Below are 20,268 nucleotides of genomic sequence, written 5' to 3'. Positions count from 1 at the left end.
TACACCCCCCAATTCCACCCCCTCCTTGAAGTTTCCAAAGACTCAGCACCCATTATGGAGAAGTCCAAGCCTTGACCTGCCCCCCAGCCCAACCTTACAATCCTGTCTCTGTCCTGGCCCGTCTGGGTCTACACCCTGGTCCAAGCTGTTGACAATGCCAGTTTTGCCTTCTCCTTGGTTACTGGGAGGTGCCCACTAAGTGTGCCTAGGCAAGCGGACTGGCAGCTCCGGCTCCAACATGCAGCTGGAATCCTGCCCCAAAGCCCTGCCAGCCTCAGTGGGATATTGAATACTGGGAGCAAGTAAGGGCACATTGCATGGCCAGCAGGACTCGGGCACCACTGTTAGGCTAGCTAGGTGGTAACCCTTATCCACTAGAGTCACCCCTCTCTAGCACCCCCATTTTGACCCTCCTTAGTCCTCTGCCAGAATCAGAACACCGTCCTGAACCTGCCCTAGGAGCCACAGGAGTAAAGAGCAAGAACAACATCCCACAAAGAATCCTTACCAGATTATTTTGAAGCTCATGCTTATGGTCTCACCAACTAGCCCAACTTGAAGGGATACTCTGCATGGGGTAGCTTCATGCCTCGTCCAGTCAGACTTCACCTCATCCTGAATCCTCCGTCCCTCTGCTCTCTATCCCATCACCTCTCCTCCATCTCTCAGACCCTCCATCACCTTTCTCCCTCACTCCCTGACACACACCCCTCCCACCCACCCCCAGTTATAGAGTCATAGGCCTTACTGGCCTCCATCCCTCAGAAGTTGAAGCCCTCACCAAAGAAGACTCCCAACACTGTGCGGTTTCGCATTGAGGCTTGCCCCGCAGGGCCTCCCATAACAGTGTTGCTGATGTCTCGGGGGTTGGGCAGGTGGGGTTCTCCCAAGGGCTGGTACACACCATCTGCATAGCTGGCTGGTACTAGGCGCTGCAGCCGAGAGCCTGAGATGGGAAAGGTAGGAACAAGGATGAATACTCAGGGGTTCTCCCTGACTTCCTCTCTCCCAGGCTTAACTCCACACGACAGATCCGAAAACCTTAGAAATGGATGGGCCTTAGTTGGTACTTGTCAGCCCTAGCCCCTCAGTGGTGGGTACCACTTTGGCCCTGGGGCTCTGACCCCACTTGGTTCTCACCTACCTTTGCTTCCCCATCTGTGCTCCATGAGGTTGTTGTACCACCCATCGAATCGCTGTACCTCCCATGAAATAGAGTTCTGAGTCCCTGTGAGAGAAGGAAGGGGCACAGCTGGACAAATCACTGCTGAATGGGACCTACACCAACCTGCGTGCTGTAAGCCTGGCACCTAGAGCAACACAGAGTAGGCACCCAGGACAGATGTGGGAGACAAGGTGCAGAGCGGGAGAACCAAGGCAAAGTACTGTCCTAACTCAAACCCAATCCCTAAGCCACTCAGAGAAGGAGACATGGCAGGGAACACTAAAGGAGCCAGGTGCAGTGTGTGCAGACAAATGGCCTCAGAGAGGACAAGGGGGCTAAAGGAGAACAGTGGCTGTGGGAAGGGGATGCAAAAGTCTCTCACTCCCCTCTCACCCCAGCTCCCTGAGGTATACTGCAGGACAGAAACTATTCCCAGTCCTCAGACACCATATGAAGCAAGAGCCAGCCCCACCCCACACAAGGGAGTGATATGACACTCTGTGACCCATCTCTTGGCAGGGCCAGTATGGGGAGGGACTGGCCCTCTCTGGCAGAGCAGGGCCCCCAGCAGGAGTGAGGGCCCATAGGGCTGTGGTTTTGGGATCTATAGCTACTCTGGTCCTTTTCCCATTTTCCTAGATGGGATCAGGAACAGGGTTGGTTATGTGGATAATGTCACCCCTCACTCTTAGGGGTACCATATCTCCAAAATTCCTCCTCTTGACCCCACTGAACTGCTCTCCAAAAACTAGGCTCAGGGGAGCACTCAGTTATTAGGGAAGAGCTCAAGCAATGGCAGCAAGGTGAAGAGTCCAGAATTAGGGACAGAGAGGGGGTCCTTCTGGTCAGCAGATCAGATGACCAGCCAGATTCTTTTCCCCAAACTAGGAGGAAACAGAGCAAAGCAAGGGACACTCGTCAGCCTGAGGGAAACCCACTCCTCTAATTGTATCTTCACTCAAACCAAGGACAGTATCTCAGAGCATTCACACAGAAATGCAGGTACACACACACACACACACACACACACACACACAAAAACATATACACCCTCTGTCTCTCACTCACCAACTGGTCAAGGAGGGAAAATAACTCAGGCCCTGATATTTGTGAAAAGAAGCCAGCTAAGGATCCAGGAATTTGGAGCAGGGACTAGGGCAGCCACATACATGTGATCTCTAGAATAAGATGAGCTAGTCACAAAACAAAGAGGGGGCTTCTTGGGAGAGGATGTGAGGAGAGTGCCTCTTGGGAATAAAAGGCAACAGCTGGGGGAGGAAAGGAACATCCAAGGCCAAAGCACAGAGAGGGCTTGAAAGGAACGGAAATGTGAGCAGTTCTGGCAAGGGAGGAGCTGTAGGGACCATGTCACCATCCTGTTGCCTCCAGCCAGGACAAAGTATTCCACATGTTTTCTCTGCTTCCTGTTATTGCATCTCCCACCCCTGGTGATCAGGAACTTCCTCTTTTTAACTTAACTTGCAGCACCTAAGATCCAGACTACAGAGAGTGGCCTCCAATTCTAGTAAGATATTATCCAAAGCTGAAAGCAGCAAGACCAAACTCCTGTGGATAATATTGTTTGAAAACATTAGTGACTTCTCTTCAGTTTTGTGCTTGAGCTAACTCCAAGATCTTTTTCTTTTCTTTTCTTTTTTTCTCGCATTGGCAGGCACCAGGAATCGAACCTGGCTCTCCGGCATAGCAGGTGAGACGTCTGCCTGCTGAGCCACCATGGCCCGCCCCCCAACATCCTTTATTGGCAATCTTTTCCCATTTTGGGTATGGGAAAAGAAAGAAGATAGAGGAAAGAGTAAGGGCCCCCAAACCAGAAGGAATGAAACAGGAAGGGCTAACATAGCAGTTGAAGCTTCCCCAGTTCTTAAAAATTCATCTCAGTATCCACTCATTCATTTAACAATCTTGAAATGAGTACCAGTCATGTGCCAGGCAGCGTGTTAACTAAGGATAGGAATACCAGGGTGAATATGGCATAGCTCCTTTCCTTCGGTGAGCTCAGAAGACGCTGGGTTCCTCTGCTCCTAGCCATTACTTCTCCATGGATACTCACCCATGGGAGTCCATGACCCAACAAGGAGGGTCAACGCCAGAGCAAGTTGGCAGCCCATGATAAAAATGATGACAGATCCTAGGTGTTAGAATACCCTGAAATGGAGAAATGTCCTAGAAAAAGAGAGAACAGAGAGAATTAGTCCCATCTGTTCACGAGTAATCAGGCCAAGGCTTCTTCAGTCCTCTATGAATCAAGGCCTGGGGCTGGGCCAAGATCGCAGTGGGTAGCAATGAGCGGGAGGTGCACTCACACTCAAGATTCTTTCATTCAATAAATATTTAATGAGTTCCCATGTACTAGGCACTGGGGATTAAGCAAACAGAAATCCTTGCCTTCATGTAATTTACCTTTTGAGATTAGTTGGAAAACCTTGCTTTGATCTAGCTTTCCACCGTGTGTGTTCCCTGGACAAAACCTTGCTTGGAGGCTGGGAGACTGGGCTAAGGGTTCATTCAGCACTGCTGCCAATCCATTGTGTGATCTTAGACAAGTCACTGATCCAATCTGGACCTTGGTTTCCTCTTTGGCTATGGGAATAAACACGCCTGCACTGTCTACCTGCCAGCATGATTGTTAGAATCAAATGTGACAATGAGGTGAACTCAAACAAGAAAAGTGACAGGTGTTATGCAAACGTGATATAGAGGAGGTAGGCTGGAGTTTAGCTCCTCCGGAGGGACTAAGAAGGGATGCAGCACCAGGTGTTCATGTATTTGGTGCTGAATTCCTGCTCTCTCTCCACAGGCGGCAAAACCACCCAGGGACAACAGGGGAGGAGAGGCAGCAGGAGACTCAGGCTTAGACTCCTGAACATCACAAGAGTATCCAAGGACAATGAAGATCCCCTAAAGGCAACCTGGAGAATAGGGATGGAGAACTACTTATTGGTGGAAGATGGAGGCTCAGGGAAATGCTCATGTTCAGCCAAACTCTCACAGCTCTTGAACAGATCACAGAGGAGGGAACCTTGAGGATGACCTCATCCCCACACCTCCATCTGCCATCGAACAAATGAAGAAACCAGGGTCCTGCCATAACTCAGAAAGCTCAGTCCCACAGAGCCTGTCCAAATGCTGGTCTTTGTGGACATGTGTGTGTGTGTGTGTGTGTGTGTGTGTGTGTGCACATATGTCCTGTGCCTGTGAGCAGGGCTTGGAAGAGCTGTGCCCTGAATAATGTTGGACATGTTGAAGTGGCCATAGTGACCTTCCCTGGTCCTGGATGCCCCTTCTTCAGGATCCTGGTCCCCAAACCCCAGTGTACTCCTCAGTCCCTAAAGCACATGCTGTGGGCCTTCAGGCCAGGCTGTGGGGACGACCTGAGGGGAAGGCAGGAATGCTCAATAACCACTCCTTGTGGGTAGGAGCCCTTAATGGTTTACATGACAGTGTGGGTACAGTATTTTCCCAACAACCTTAAAAGGGAAGCACAACCCTGGGACAGGGCACTGAGGCCCAGGCAGTGGCAGAACCAGGGAGAGAACACAGCCCCAAATCCTAGAATGGTGACCCTAGCGACCCTGGAGTAGAGGGAAAAGAAGTCAAGGCCATAGGAATACCAAATGTCCCAATGGAGGGCCTAAGGAAAAGCCTGGACTCAAAAGGCCCTAAGTTTCCTCCCTGGTATGATGTGCTGGCGTCAGGAGGAGCCCCCAAAGAGATCCTTAAGGCCCGAGCAAGCTAGGCGGCCCAGCACACCCAGGTCCCAAAGAGCCCCGTCTCCCTAAACCCCGGTGGGGTGAAGTCGGGCCCTATCAGGGCCCATTTTAGCCTTAGGCTAAGATAGGAGGCACCGGGGAACGGGGTTGGCGGAGCCGGGGCTAGAATTTCCCTACCCTCAGACACCGTGGCGGAGCCGGGGCCCCCTGGGATCTGACCTGCGTCCGCGGCGACCCCCGAGCTCTGGGTTGAGGGTTGGCTCGCGTCCGGCTCCCAGCGGGGCCCCTGACGCTGGCTTTCCTGCGGCTCCCTCGCCTGCTCTGCGCCGGGACGGGCGGGGCTGGGGGATTAAGAGGGGACGACGCGCCCCGGTGCTGAGGCGGGGCGAGGCGGGGTAGGGCGGGATAGGAGCCGGCGCGCCCGGGACCCGCCGAGGTGCGCCGAGCGGCCCAGACCGCGCCAGGTGAGAAGACGCGGGGCCCGCGGGGCTCAGGTGAGGCGAGGCGACCCGCCGTGCCGAGGGCGCGCAGCTAGGGTGGCCACGCGGGCGGCGGAAAAGGTAGGTCTGCCTCTACTGGGCTGCCCTGGGGCCCCGGAAGAGAGAGAGGGAGTGGGGGGCGGGGGGAGGCGCTCCTCCAAGCCTTTCCACACCATCGGGTCTGGGATTTGGGACCGAGAGGATCTGTCAATGCCCGCAGGCTGGACAGGCGTCAGAGCAAGACCCCGGTCGTTCCCCGTGAGGCCTCGGGGGGTCTCGTCGTCCTGCGAGCCGCGCGGGCACCGCGCCAGGCCCCGAGACCGCGTCGCCAGGATTGCGCCGGAGCCGCCCGGGAGAGGAGGGGCAGAGGCGGTAGGAAGGGATCCGAGGCGCGCTGCGGGGCCGGCGGACGCAGGGCGGTGACATCCTCGCGCGCCCGCCTCTTCTCTGTCGGACGGCCGGGGGTGGAGGGCAGCGCCGCAGAACCTCGGGTGCGTTCCAACCAGGTGGAGAGAGACTTGGAGTGGGGGCCAGGGAGGCACTCCTGACCCGGTTTGTCCGGTTATAGCCCGGTCCTTAAGTGAGTTAGGAGAAGGGTGGGGGGTTAGGAGGGAGCCCCGTGGAGAGAAAGAGCGCGCGCTTTTGGTGACAGAACGTCCGGACCCAGTTCCCTCCCCACACACACCCCCGGGAGCGCTGAGTGTGAAGTTCGACCGGGAGGCGAACGGCGGGGACTGCCACGCTTGCTTGGCTTGGAAGGGGCGAAGGTAGGCAACCGTGGGCGGGTGCCGGCGGCGAGGATGCGGTTGTGGCGGGTGGTTTGGAAGCGGCCTCGAAGTGGGCGCGCCTCCTGCATCCACCCAGACCAAAAAAGATCAGGTGGGGATTCTCCAGGGAGAATTCTTATTCTTACTTAGCTGGAGTCTGGGTAGTTTGCCTGAGTCCACACTCCCGAGTTCCTTACCCACCTCACCCCTTACTGGGGAATCCTGCTCCAACCATTTCAGATCCTGTTCTGTTTGTCCATCTAACTCCTCCTTCAGTGCAACATCAAAGGTAAAAGTGCGTGCTCTCTCTGTCTCTCCCCTGCCCCCCCCCCCCACGCACATATACACACGCATAACTTCCTTGAAGCTAAGAAGCTAGGACAGGAGTTCTTAGCAGGGTGCCCCTATCCAGCCAGCTCCATAAACCCTTTAATGGGATCAGCCCTTATGTGGCTGGGAAATACACCATTACGTTCCAGTAGTTGTGTATCACCCATCAGAACTTTTGGCAACTTCAGGCATATTGCCCACTCCCCCTTCATGGAAAATCAGTAGTCCTAACTCTTCCGGTTCTTGCAGATGGGGAGGTAGGCAGGAAGACATCAGGAAGAAGGTTCTGTTGAGTTACGAGAGGCCACAGAGCACTGATTAAACACATAACTAACTTTGCTAAAGACTGAAGCTTATGCTAAGCTGAGTTTTCTTAAAGATTGAAACTATATGTCTGTACACACATGGGAACACCACTGCATCCTGTGGTATGTAAGGATCGGAGGGCTGTGTCTGAAATATAACTGAACATGTCAAAAGGCTTCAATATTTGTAGGAAATCCAGAAAAGATAAAAGGTGTTCCTCTCCTCCCCAAGCCAGTTGAGAAAAGAAAACCCAAAATGTGGGGATTGGCCCACCCCAGTGAGAAAGCACCCCCATTTTGTCACAGGGTCCTTTGATGGAGTGTTTTTTTGTGTGTCTGGATATCTATGTCACTAGAATGAAGGAGTCTGTGCTTTCATCATTTTATGTACGTCTCTGTTTGTATGAACTTGCATGTGTGTCTGTCTATATCTTGGAAGCGTCTGCATATTTATACCGATTTACATTGTGTATATCTACAAATCATGGTGGTAAGCTAGCAAAGTGGATTGAATGACTATTGACATGATTAGCAGAAACTCCACCATGAGACATCAAGCCAGGGAGGAAGATGCTCCAATAGAAACCAGCTTTTTAGGAAGAGCAGGATCACTGTGTTTGGGAACGTTTCATTTCCATTCCAGCTCTTCAGGCAGGTGGCCTTATAGTTTAATAATGAGAACCAAATTATGATAAGGGTCATAGAAATTAGGCAATGTGGATTAAGGAAGACTTAGATCATTACACTGAAAAGAAGAAATTAAGCAAGGCAAATTTTATTCACCAAACTGTCTTTCTGCTTAGTCATCTATAATAAATACTTTGGAGAATTGAAATAAGTTAACAGTGTTCTCCTGTACTTAAAATACAGAAAGCCTTTTGTTAGTGTTTCTTTGAAGCCCCATGTTAATAGAGATGAGCCATTCTTGTAAAATATTTTATAGCTCCCCTTTAAAATAAATGCAGCTATAATACTAATATACATCCCTGACCAAAATACATCACACTATTATTTGCTTACATTGCAAATATTTGTCTTTGAAATTTCAGAATGTAACATTTATTCTCGCAATTAGCAACTTTGCTTTATCTACCCATGTTATTAATCAAGATATTCTACATTTTATAGTCCTTCCTTCTACAGCCTTTGATCAAAACATAAAGGCTTCAATTGAGGGAATGATCAAATGAGAGGGAGGAGTTATAACAGAGAAATTAGTATTTAACAAATGATTATCACTACTGAATCATTACATAGATATTTCTTTTTAGTTTCCAATATATTAGAACAGCCAGAAGGAAATACCTAAAATTGTACTGTAACTCATACTATACTTTGAATTTGCTCTATAACTACTTGTCAAACTGAACTTTGAAATTTATCACTTTTCTGTATATATGTTATATTTTACAATAAAAATGTTTTTAAAAAGTAATAGACTATATTATATATATTGAAAAAACATAATGACTTCAGTCTAGGTGCCATCAATAAATAATTCTTAGACCAAAAAAACCAAATATCTATTTTGAAATAAATATCATGATCACAAATTTTACAAGGTAATTTATTCCATGAATTCTTAGTTACTCATTTTCAGTTAGTATAGAAATATATATTTTAGATTCACTTACGCATGAAAATTCATGCTTAGGTCTTTGTTAGTTTTAGAGACTCCAACTACTGAAAGTGGCTTTCTGAAAATTTTTTGAAATGACCGAAAATGAATACTGTTGGTTAAATCCCTTTCTGCCCCATTCTTAGCCCTGTACTGGTGATACTTAGTTACTGTGGAATGAAAGTACACTTAAAGGGCAATGGGGAAGAATAGCTCCCTCTTGTGTGCAAAATCAGGTGCCACCTGAAGGGAGAAGAACTCATTCATATATTCATATATTCATTCATCCAAACCTGTGGACTCATATACTTTGTGCAGGGGATGCGAAGATGGGGAGACAAAACCCCTGCCCTCAAGGAGCTTAGAGTCTAATGTGGACACAGATGTTCAAACAATCACAATAAAAACATTGGGATCGTGGAGGTATATTCAAAAATGGAATCAGAATGTTAGGGGTGGAAATATCCGAGTTGTCTGGATGCTGTCAGAGGAGATAACACAAGCTGAGACTTGAAGGGTGAAAAGGAGTTTGCCAAGACAGTGAGAGCATTCCAGGCAAAGGAAATAGCATATACAAAGGTGTGGAGGCTTGAAAGAGCTTGTCATATTTAGGGAGAGGCAGGTTGTTCCGTATGACAAGAGATTAGACTGGACAAAAGATGAAGATGGAGGGGTAGGTGGGATCTGAACACGAAGCAATGAATATGTGATAGTAAGATTAGATTTGACCTGGAAATCATTATGAGCAGAGAAATGAATTATATTTCCTTGTTATAAAAATAATTCTAGGCTGGCCATGGTGGCTCAGCAGGCAGAGTTCTCACCTGCCATACGGTAGACCCGGGTTCGCTTCGTGGAACCTGCCTATGCAAAAAAAAAAAAAAATTCTGGCACCGGGTAAGAGATGATGAGGTTGAATTAGGGCAGAAGCAGCAAGGAAGGAAATACATGGATGGTTTCAAGAAATATTTAAGAGGTTCAGTGGTCCAAGGCTCTGGATTATTTGATTGACAGGTGATGATACCACCAAAAAGACAGTAAAAACAGGATAAAAAGCAGATTAGAGACAATGAATTCAGTCTGGGACCTGTTAAATCTGAGGCATTGGTGGAACGTCAAAATGAAAATGTCCCCTGGGTAGTTGGGCTCTTGAGTTTGGAGCTCAGGTGGGAGGTCTACCTGGAGACATAGATTTGAAGACCATCAGCTATGGGAATGGATAAGATTGCCCAAGGAATTTTTTTTTTTTCTTTTTGCATGGGCAGGCACCGGGAATCGAACCCAGGTCCCCAGCTTGGCAGGCAAGAACTCTGCCTGCTGAGCCACCATGGCCCACTCTGCCCAAGGATTCTTAAAGAGCAATAAGAGAAGAGAGCTAAGGCAGAATCTGAGAAGCATCAATATTTAAGAAAGAGGAAGAAGCACTAACAGAGGAGCCAAGAAAGGGATGGCCAAGTTTTTCAGCCAAGAAAAGGCAGGAAAGCCAGGAAAACATGGTATTATGGAGGCCCAAGGAGGAAAAGTTTAAAGAGACAGAGTGATCCATAGTGCCAAATACCACAGAGAATCAAGATGAAAAGTGAAAACTGCACTTTGGATTTAACACTTAGTGTGCTAGTGGAGGGGTTGAGGATGGGAAGAAGCCAGATTGCAATGGGTTGAGGTGATGAGGCAGTGGCAATACCAATATGGACTATTCTTTCAAAAATCTTGTATGTGAAAGGGGGAGAGTGGGATAGGATGGTAGCTATCCGGAAGATCCAAAAGGTCAAGGGAAGGGATTCATTTTCTTGAGGAAGGAGCCAGCAAAGAAAGAGAAGCTGAAAAACTATGAAAGGGAAGAGGGATAATTGATCAGAGAAGTGGTAAAGACCTGCAAGATTGGGACCCAGAGCACAGAAGTGGATTTATAACATTGGAAAGAGGAGGGTCTATCTATTCCTCTGAGAATGTGGTGGTGGGGGGGGGGGGGCACAAACAAAAACTTCATGTTAAAACTGAGACTCCCAGATTATGTCACTTGCCCAAAATGCAGGACTAAATATCTGTCTATTGCCTGACATGATGCTAGCCCAGAGATAGCACAGGAAGGTGGCTAGCTTGAATGAAGAAGGTCTGGCTGAGAGCTAGGGTATATTGCAGGAAAATTACAGCATTTTGAAGTAGAAGGACCTGGAAATCAGCATATTCAACTGCAGATGAAGAAACCAAGAGCGAGGGAGACTATCCCTTGCTTGTCCAATATTTCAAAATAAGTCAGTGAAGAATATGAACTAGTCCTAGAACTGATTCAAGCCCAGGGCTTTTTCCATGAAGGATTGGAGAAAGAGATAAATGGAGTAATGAAATGATCCGTCCTTCCTAACGTGGTAGCTTCTATTTATTGATTCTACTTTGTTCCAAGAACTGTTCTTAGTATTTTACCCAATCCACTTCATACAATGACCCTATAGGGTAGACATCATTATCCCCATCTTTTAATAAAACCAAGTCTTTATAGAGATTAAGTGACCTGCAAAAGGCAGAATTCAAACCCAGGGCTTCTTGATTCCAAAGCTTATTTTTTCCACTATATTGCTTAACAAAACACTATATAGTCAGATTATAAATTATGGAGCCTCCGGGGAAAACTGAGGGCCCAGTATAAATTACACTTAGAGAAATAAGCAGAGCTGGAAGCATTGATTCTAAGAGGGTTTTTTCCCTCCACATTTTCACATCTCTGAAATTGTGGTGTATCTTCCAAGCAGTGGTTGTCATGGTTAACTGGCAGCATTTTTTCTTTCTTTTTGGTACATAAAATAATAACATGTTTTGCATTTTTTTCTGTCTTAGGTTTAATGAAAAACAGTAAGTTCAGGCTCCATCTTCCCAACATCCTGAGTGCAAAGGGAAGATGAAGCCGAACTAGCTCTGACAACAGGGGAGGGGCAGAGAAAAACAAAAGCCATGATTTGGGGCCTGGGATTTTGAATAGAAGAGAAAGGCCAGTGTTGGTGATGTGTGGGGCAGAAGGATAACTGGCCCCAGCACTGTGCCTCTTAGAAGGCAGGTGCTCTTCAGTGCTTATTGAAGCAAATTCAGTTAAACTTGATTTTTTTGGAGTGAAGCCAATTGTCAGGAACCAGGATGCTTGAGAAAGCTGGGCAGACCCATGAAGGCGATGCCAGGTCTGGAAATTGGTCTCTGACGATGTAGTTGGATTACATACTTAGCAGAGCCTTTGTTGCTTTGGGGACTGAGGAAGAAAGTCAATCTTTTTGTAATCTGTAGCATCTTTAACCCTTATGCCTTCACTTTGATGGTAAATATAGCTCTTCTAATGTGATCTGTCTGCTTGTGCTGGAGGCCTAAAGGAGATAAAAGAGAATTGTATTTCTTAAGACCGTCCCAGAGGAAGCAGAGAAGCCTCGAGGGCAGTGGTGGCATTGATTTGGGGGACCTGAGGGTGAGGAAGGGACCGTAGAATGACAGACTCTGATCGCCAAGACGTTCCTTCTCTCACAGCCAGATGGATGACCAAGAGACAGAGGAATGGCAATAACTGGGGAGTCTGGCAAGGCCCAGAAAAGAGGGGCTAAGTCTGTTCTATTCTCCGCTGTGTCCCCAGCACGGAGAACGGTGCCTGGTACATAGAAGACGCTCAATAAGCACCTATTGTTGTTGTGCAGCATCACGCTCCTCCACCCGCACTCCTCAAAATGACTGCTTCCGGACACACGTTCCCCTTCTATGCCGGCCCGAAGCCGACCTTCCCGATGGACACCACCTCGGCCGTCATCATCACTGTCTTTCTCACTGCACTGGTCACCTTCATCATCATCCTGCCTGGCATTCGGGGCAAGATGGTGAGCAACAACCTCAACCCTGGTCAGACCTTGGCCTCAGGGTGGTAGTATCCAGTCTCCCTTACTACAACCAGACTTACAAGTTTGAGAAAAGCCTTGCACCCCCAGCAGAGAGCACCCCCCACCAATCATCGATTTAACTGATAATTATTGAGCACCTACTATGTGCCAGACACTCTGATTTAAATTGACCAAGTGACCTCAGTTTTAGAGCCCATCCCCCTACCCCTGGTCTGGAAAGAGGAAGAGTGGACTCAGAGGGTGGGTGCTTCTTACTAAACCCAGTCCCCCCTCCCCCGCTGATGCAGAGGCTGTTCTGGCTGCTGCGGGTGGTGACCAGCTTATTCATCGGGGCTGTGATCCTGGGTGAGTGTGAGCACAGCTGACCTGGGCACCCGCCACCCTCCTACCTGCCTCCCTCAGCCTGCATCTCTGCTCCTCCCCAGGCTTTGCTTCTCCACGGCAGACCCTGCCCACAGGCCTCCCTCCCCATGGACCTCATCCCTTCACTCTTAACCTTGCCCTGAGGGGTGGGTGTCCTGGGAAAGCCATGCTGGATCCATCTCCTCAAACTTCCGAATATGTTCATTCATGTGAAAATCTGTAAAAGATGAATGCCCGTAGGGAAGGGCCTCCGGAGGCAGGAGCTGAGGACATGAGGGAGGGCTGCTTTGCTTTGCTTTGGTGATCAGTCGCATGGGAGAGATGGAAGGTCTCTATGTTATGGTTTGTTATATTAATGCTTTCTCTACCAGCTGCATGAGTGGCTCTCCCTAAATGGGGGAAGGAGGGAGGGAAGGGACAAGCGGTGTGTGACCAAGGGTATTCTTGGATGCTGACCTATTTATTCATTCCACACGAATTGTTTGCAGACCTACAATGAGCCAGACCCTGGGCTAGTTAATAGGTATACCATTATGCGTAAAACAGACAGGGACCCCTTCTGACTCTAATCCTGCCATGCCCAAAGCTACTCCCCCAACCCCCCACTCCCTGAGTTCCCATATGTCCAACTCCCCAACCCCAGCCGTGAATTTCAGTTCGGAGTGGTCTGTGGGCCAGGTCAGCACCAACACGTCGTACAAAGCCTTCAGTTCTGAGTGGATCAGTGCCGACGTTGGGCTGCAAGTCGGGCTGAGAGGTGTCAACATCACACTCACAGGTGAGGAAGGGCTTTACCTGTCAGAGAGGGGGGGACTTTGTCCTGTGTCTTTGGGCTCTATGTCTGGAGCCATAGGATGCCTGGCCCCCAGGGCTAGAAGGATGGGTGGGTGTTAGGGGGATAGAGGGAAGAAAATTTAAGAGATTCTGGAAACTGCCTTCTCTCAGCTGAGACCAGCTGCCCCATTCCCTAGGGACTCCAGTGCACCAGCTGAACGAAACCATCAGTTACAATGAGGAGTTCATCTGGCACCTGGGCAAGAACTATGCTGAGGAGTACACAAAGGCACTGGAGAAGGGGCTGCCGGACCCCGTGCTCTACCTGGCCGAGAAGTTCACCCCGAACAGCCCCTGTGGTCTGTACCATCAGTACCGCCTGGCCGGCTACTACACCTCAGCCATACTGTGGTGAGAGTGGGAAGGGGGTTTCTGCCTGTCCCTGCTGGCCTAGGCCCAGGAACGGGGGGGACGGGCTGGCACCAGTCACCATGGTGCTTGGTTAGGAAGCCCGTGGAAAGGAATCCCTACCTCACATCTTTGGGGCCTCCTTGGGTCCCTGAGCCTCTACCTGGGCCCCTCCAGCTCTGTTGGCAGGCAGAGGTGCATGGGCCGGCCTTCACCGGTTCCTGGCTCTCCAGGGTGGCGTTCCTCTGCTGGCTGCTGGCCAACGTGATGCTGTCCATGCCTGTGCTGGTCTACGGTAGCCACATGCTGCTGGTCACGGGTGTCTTCCAGCTGTTAGCATTGCTCTTCTTTTCCACGGCCACTACACTCGCCCCACCCTGTACCCTGCACCTGGGCCCTGCCACGCTGCACACTCGACATGGGCCTGCCTTCTGGATCACGTTGACCTCAGGTGAGGCCCAGCCCTGAAAACGGGCACCAAAGAGCCCAGGGCCAGGGAAGGAGAGCTAGGGACTATCATGTTGGTGGGCCTAAGGATCTGCCTCTGGGGGGCAGGGATGCCTTTGCCCTCTTTAAAGCCCCCAAACCTCTCACATCCCTCATCTCCTGGTTTTCTCTCCCCAATTCTTCTTTCCCTCCTCTCCCTTCTATGCCAACTTTCCTGCATCTTCTATCTCCTGTCCCTGTCTCCCCAACTCTCTCTTCAACCAGCTCCTTACTAAGCCTTCCAGCCCTCAGGTCCTCTCCTACCTCCCCCAAACATCCTTTTCTGTCCCGCATTCCTCAGTCTCCCTTTACTCTGTCCTTGCCTCTCACAGCCTTATAGTGTCTTGTAGTTTTATTTTCCTTTCCTGGCCTGTTGTATCTTCCCCCTCATACCCTACCCCATGCTCCTCATCTGTGCTCTGCTGCTCCTCCAGGGTTCCTCTGTTGTCAGAATTTACTCTCTCTCTCTCTGCTGGGATGTGGCTGAAAGCACCCTGGGCTTGGAGTCTGGAAACTCGGAACGCCAGAGCCACACTGGTGGTATGACTCTAAACCACCACTGGTCTCTTGGAGTCCGAGTTGCCTGGAAACAGGGACTCGAGGCTTCCCTTAGATTTGTTCTGATGCTCCTAGAAGACGATGTCCTTGGGAGGGTTTTACTAGCAGTAAGGTGGGATGCCTGTTGCCCTCGTCCCCAGGACTACTGTGCGTGCTGCTGGGTTTGGCCATGGCGGTGGCCCACAGGATGCAGCCCCACAAGCTGAAGGCTTTCTTCAACCAGAGCGCTGTAGAGGACCCCATGCTGCACCGGAGCCCTGAGGAAGGGGGTTTCCTGAGCCCCCGCTACCGATCTGTGGCTGAGAGTTCCGAGTCTCAGGACGTTCCTCTGTCAGAGGCTTCCTCCGAGGCATGCTGTAAGGACGAGTGCCCCAGGGATCCTGACTGTGCCCTCTAATGTTTCTCTCTCTGCTGACCACCTGGACTTCCCATCCAGTTCCCGACCTCATTGGAGCCCTAGGAAACTAACAGAGCCACCCTCAGAGTGGCTTGTATGAGGCCCCAGCTCCAACCTGTAGGTGGAGTAGAAAAAGGAGACTCTAGCCATTGATTTTTTTTTTTTTTTTAACTCTAAGGTGCTAAACGGACTTTCAGCTTGCACAAAAACCTGCCAGCCATGGTCAAGGTCAGGAAGGGGCATGTCCCTCTTTTTTGCATAGAAAGCTTGTCTTTTCTTGATGCTTTGCCTCTTCAAGGTGCCCTTAAAGCCCAACCTCACTCACATAATAATGTGTGCGTGTTGGGGGTGGGGCAGTTGTTACAGTGTGTGATTATCCTTTGGTCCCTCATCCCTCTGCACCTCTTGTTTTCCTTTTTCCTGAGTCTCTTTTGTTCTTCCTTTACTTGATTTGTATGACCTCTTGGTGCAATGAAAGACAGCACTGGGAGCGAGAGGAGACCAAACTTCTTACCCCAGGCCTAACACTAACTAACTGTGCCACATTATCTTTGGGCTTCAGTTCCCAAATTAAAAGACGATTGTAGGATCTTGACAAGGACCTAAAAATTCCAGTACTTATATTTCTATTGTTATGATTTGCTGACATCTGCCTAGGCCTTTGGACACACCCAACAGGAGTCAGGAATGGGGAGTTAGTGAATAAACTCCAAAAAGCTCTTCCTTTCCAGCCTACTCAGCTGGGCCAGCCGGGGGGGTGGGGGAGGGCAGGGGCTGGGTGGGTGGGGTTGGGATTCTGGTGGGAGGGCGACCTCGTGGGGGAGAGTGACCTGCCAAAGTTGCTCCTCTGGGACAGCTCAGGAAGATGAGCTGGGTCGGTTTTGTGTCAGCCCCACTAGAGGGCGCCCCTCTCAACGGAGCGTTCCTAGATTACACTGAGTTCTCACTGCGGGAATCTGGTTTTGCGGCGAGGTGGAGGAAGAATGTGTACCAGGCTGTCTCCAGGCCAATAAAGCCTCTGGGAGGCGCACGTCCCCAAGAGCCTGGAGAAGCCATGGGAATTGATTTTAAAATGTGTTGAAACATCAAAAGGAAAGCAGTTTATTTACAGCTCACACTGGGAAACGCCCAGGGGTGTGGGGGTGTGTCCTGAGTCGGAGGCTGCCTGCGCCTCTCTCAGGCGCCCGCAGCGCAGTGTCCCTCTTAGAGTTCTCTGGGCCCAGGCCCTGAGGGCACTGCTTCCGGGCCTATGAAGACCCTGAAGTGCTGTAGGAGTCCGGGGTGCGGTCCCGTTCACAGGATGGTGACGTTTAAGTCCTGGGCCTCTGACTGCTTGTGCAGAGGGTTGCTGAGGACCAGCGCAGGGCCCCCTCTCATCTGGCCGGGGTAGTCCTTGACGCTTTGGTCCAAGAAGGTGCGAAGAGCTCCGGGCCGTGCATAGTGGAGACTCACCACCGCTCCTCCGAGAAGGAGACACAGGATGCCTGTGGCGGTGGGGACCAGAGGAAAGGGGGTGGTCGGGGCTTCGGGCTTGAACTCGGCTTGCTTCCCCCTCCCGCCCCGCTCCCATCTATTGGAGCCTACCTCTCGCGTTTCCTCCCCGCAACACAACACGCACACGCGAGCGGTAAAGATCTCTAGTATGGTTTACATTATGCACGGATTCGTGCATTATCTGGGGCAAGATACCGAACCCTTCCGAACCCCCTCTCATCTGTAAAATGGGCATGCTATAACAGGGCCTGTCTCAACGTGCTCCTGAGAGGGGCAAATTAAACAGTAGGTGCGGACGGAGTTTAACTGGAGAGCGCGCGGGGGGTGAAATCTCATCCCTACCCCCACTCCCACCCCTACCCATCGCGGGCCCGGCCCGGGCTCCGCGCCGCGATCCTCACCGATGGCCAGTGTGACCCAGAAGGCGGCGCCGTAGTGGGTGGTGAGCACCGCGGAGCCGAGGCGGAGCGGGCAGGGCGGCACGCTGGAGGTGGAGGCGAAGGCGAAGACCGTGAAGAGGGCCAAGGCGCCGGCTGCGAGGAGCGCCAGGCCCCCGTAGAGCGGGACCGGCATGGAGAGCAGCGCGTTGGCGAGGAGCCAGAGGCAGAACGCCACCCTGGGAGGGGACCCGCAGCGCTGTGAGCAGGGAGCACGCCCCTGGGCCCACCCGAGGGCATCTCGGAGGGAAGAAACCACTCTCGGTCTGAAGCTGGACTTTTCTTGCACCTGCCTGGTTGGACTAGAGCCCAGAGCGCTTCCCTCCGAGCGGGAGCCCGCCAAAGGGCTGTTGGAAGCAGGTCGCTAATTATCATTTAGATTGTCCCAGCCCGCCGGAGTTTCCAAAGCACGGAACCGAAGCCCCGGACGGGCTGGCCGACGCCAAGGCGCAGGGGAATGTCCCGGGAAGAAGCGGGTCCCCAAACCCCGGGCGGTTGCTCGGTCTTTCCAGAGTCCAAAGGTCTCTGTGTAGGGTGAACTTTCCGACCCCTCCAGGCGGTAATTCTCAACTTCTGGGCGTCGGGATGTAACTGGAGGGCTCCTCAAAGGGCCCATCCCTCTCCTCACTCAGCCTCCGCCGGCGCTCGATCACCACCACCCCCCCCCCCCCCCCCCCCCCGCGCGCGCGCGCACACACACACACACGCAAAAGGCCTCTTTCCAACCCTCACCACAGCGTTGCAGAAGCATAATGTCCAGCCAGGCGGTATTGGCGATACAACCCACAGGGGCTGTTCGGGGTAAACTTCTCCGCCAGGTAGAGCACTGGATCTGGCAGTCCCTTCTCCAGTGCCTCGGCATACTCTTCCTTGTAGTCCTCTCCCAGATACCAGCTGAACCTTTCGTTGTAGTCGATAGTCTCATTCAGCTGCTGCACTGGGGTCCCTGGAGAGGGCGACAGGTTCATGGTGCTGCGCACTGCCCAGGGAAGGGACAAAAGGGGAATTCAATAGGAAAGTGGGGGTGGGGCACCCGCAGTAAGTGGTTGAAGGAAAAAGCAACTTCATGAGGGCCAAAAGCTATTTGAGTCTGTGGGATCTGGGAGGTCCCCTAGCTGCTCCCTCCTCCCAGCATTTCACCAAACCCTCTCATCTGCCAGCCCCCTCACCTGTGAGTGTAATATTAATTCCCTCCAGGCCCACGTGGAGACCGACCTGGGCCTGGACACGTGCTGAACTGAAGGCCCTGTAGGACGTATTGGTGCTGACTCTACCAACCAACCATTCTGTGCTGAAGTGCACCGCTGTGAGGAATGGAACACAGTGGGGAGGAGATTGGGAAGGTAGCATTAGGAGAGTTGTGATGGGGAGTGGGGCTCTGCAGAGAAGTGGGAGCTCTGGGGGTCCAGTGAGATGTGCATGGTAAGGGCAACAGAAGGAGCCCTGAGCAGGAAACTAACCCCAGCTCCCCATTTTCCCAGAGCTGCCCTCTGCCCACTTCCTTCCATGCCCCAGGTCCTCTCCCCATCAGATACACCACATACTTACCTACAGTTTCTGTGCCTATGAACAAACTGAGAAGAATTCTCACCAACCAGAACCAGCGCTGCAGGAATGGACACCCAAGTCAGGTCTGGGTACTGCCCACCGGATCCCCCCAAACTTCCCTTGGCTCCACTTTGCTCTTTAGTGTCCCTGAAACTGCCTTCTTGCTCCACACCCTTTTCCCAGCTGTATTCCTGACCTTTTGAGGCTGACCTCAAGCTTGCTTTTCCTGCCAGTCCCTCTCTGCCACTGGGCCCCTCACATTTCTTATGTGTTCTATCCATGTGCCTCCACTTCTCCAGCCCCCAAATTTCCGGCCCACAGCATAGTTCTCCCTCCCACTCCACTCAAGTCAGTGCTCTCTCAGGCTCAGTGAACCCAGGAGTAGTGCTAGGTAGGCAGGGGTCAGCTCTCCCAGGAGAGGGAGGCCCCAGAGCCAGGTGGCCAAGGAGGCAGAGGTTGGAATGCAGACTCTCGGATGCTAGTAGGCACACCAGTTCTCCCTGGAAACCAACAAACCTAGAGGACAGGATGGTGGTTCTCCCAGACTTGAAAAGCTCACAACCTAATTTGGGGGTGGGTGTGGGTGATGGGACAGCAGAGGCAGAGGGAGGAGTCTAAGGAAATGTACCCTATCTACCACAACTTCTAACCCCATATGGGACTCTTTGAGCCCTTAGGAAGGCGACACCACACACAGGCCTCTCAAACCAGCACACAAAGGAGATCTAGTAGCCTGTCTGTCCTGACTCCTCTTGGCTGGACAGTCATCATCTAGAAGATGGTGGAGCTGAATTATGGGGAGAGGTGGGAGACTCCTGCAGCACTTGAAGTATAAGAATAAGCCCCGGGATTATTGGATTAAGCTCTGACTCTGGAGCAGCCTCTCAAATTGACCTAGGGGGAGTCAGTAACCAGGATGTTTTGACCAGGAGTGCTCCCTGTCCTTGGGAAGGGATGCTAGTTGCACCAGACTTCTGACCCTGCTGCGCCTGTGCCTCAGTTTGATTATGGATGGAGTTCCTGCTGCAGTTTCATCTGCCCTGGGTCCCCGTGAAACAGCTGCTCATGAGGCTACTAACCCCAAACCCAGGCTTCCTTACCGAGCGGCCGCGGATCCCTGGCAAGATGAGTAAGAAGCTAGTGGCTAAGGTCAGGAACACCAGAATGACGATGAGCAGCGGGACGTCGAAGCCGGCGGCATGCCGGGGCTGGGGGTAGAAGGGCAGCTCACCGTTCCACAAGGTCATGCTACGCCCCAACCGGGCTAAGCGCAGAGGACTGGCGGGCCCGCGGAGTTCGCCCAAAGAGGGGAGACAAATGGCGCCTGTGATCCCACTTGTCTCCACCCCTTTTCGCGTGCAAGGATCCCACCGAGTGAGCGAGCGAGCTGGCCGCAAGAGTTCCACCGATCGTCCCTAAGGAAGCGCAGCGCGGAGGGCAGCCCTCGAGAGCGGTGGGTTGGACCCTGCTGAGGCCGGTTAGCAGGTGAGCAAACTTCTTACTGGCTTTGGCCAGTTCTGGGCTTTGCGCTGTTTGTAA

General features: G+C 51.6%; 3 protein-coding genes across 5 annotated transcripts in view; 1 reads left to right on the top strand and 2 right to left on the bottom strand.

The window, feature by feature from the left end:
* Nucleotides 1-5,213, bottom strand: part of DUOX1 (dual oxidase 1) — a 31,120-nt gene extending 25,907 nt beyond the window's left edge. The window contains exons 1-4 of the mRNA XM_077127755.1: nt 5,116-5,213; nt 3,237-3,349; nt 1,145-1,228; nt 782-946 (exon numbers count right to left, since the gene is read on the bottom strand). Of these exons, the coding sequence (XP_076983870.1) occupies nt 782-946; nt 1,145-1,228; nt 3,237-3,294 (307 nt within the window). The 5' untranslated portion in view covers nt 3,295-3,349; nt 5,116-5,213. The remainder of the gene's footprint in view (nt 1-781; nt 947-1,144; nt 1,229-3,236; nt 3,350-5,115) is intronic.
* Nucleotides 5,214-5,347: 134 nt separating this feature from the next.
* On the top strand, nt 5,348-15,859 carry DUOXA1 (dual oxidase maturation factor 1). 3 transcript variants are annotated; one of them, XM_077127751.1, is made up of 9 exons: nt 5,348-5,456; nt 5,596-5,866; nt 6,028-6,142; nt 12,067-12,243; nt 12,552-12,609; nt 13,271-13,405; nt 13,599-13,812; nt 14,043-14,260; nt 14,994-15,859. In XM_077127751.1, exons 4-9 carry the CDS (start codon nt 12,097-12,099, stop codon nt 15,248-15,250), a joined length of 1,029 nt encoding a protein of 342 aa, XP_076983866.1. In that variant the 5' UTR covers nt 5,348-5,456; nt 5,596-5,866; nt 6,028-6,142; nt 12,067-12,096; the 3' UTR covers nt 15,251-15,859. The 3 variants fall into 3 exon arrangements, with proteins under 3 accessions (XP_076983866.1, XP_076983865.1, XP_076983867.1); XM_077127750.1 differs by having other exon boundaries at nt 5,596-6,142; XM_077127752.1 differs by lacking the exons at nt 5,348-5,456; nt 6,028-6,142 and having other exon boundaries at nt 5,840-5,866.
* Nucleotides 15,860-16,233: 374 nt separating this feature from the next.
* DUOXA2 (dual oxidase maturation factor 2) lies at nt 16,234-20,268 on the bottom strand. The gene is made up of 6 exons (XM_077127753.1): nt 19,830-20,268; nt 18,730-18,787; nt 18,351-18,485; nt 17,914-18,127; nt 17,146-17,360; nt 16,234-16,734 (listed from the first exon to the last, which is right to left on the bottom strand). The coding sequence occupies exons 1-6, from the start codon at nt 19,974-19,976 to the stop codon at nt 16,544-16,546; spliced, it is 960 nt and encodes a 319-aa protein (XP_076983868.1). The 5' UTR covers nt 19,977-20,268; the 3' UTR covers nt 16,234-16,543.

This window comes from Tamandua tetradactyla, chromosome 14, assembly GCF_023851605.1.
Source record: "Tamandua tetradactyla isolate mTamTet1 chromosome 14, mTamTet1.pri, whole genome shotgun sequence".
NCBI classification, from domain to species: domain Eukaryota; kingdom Metazoa; phylum Chordata; class Mammalia; order Pilosa; family Myrmecophagidae; genus Tamandua; species Tamandua tetradactyla.
Note: the sequence above shows the minus strand (reverse complement) of the source record. Positions and strands in the feature narration are given on the sequence as shown.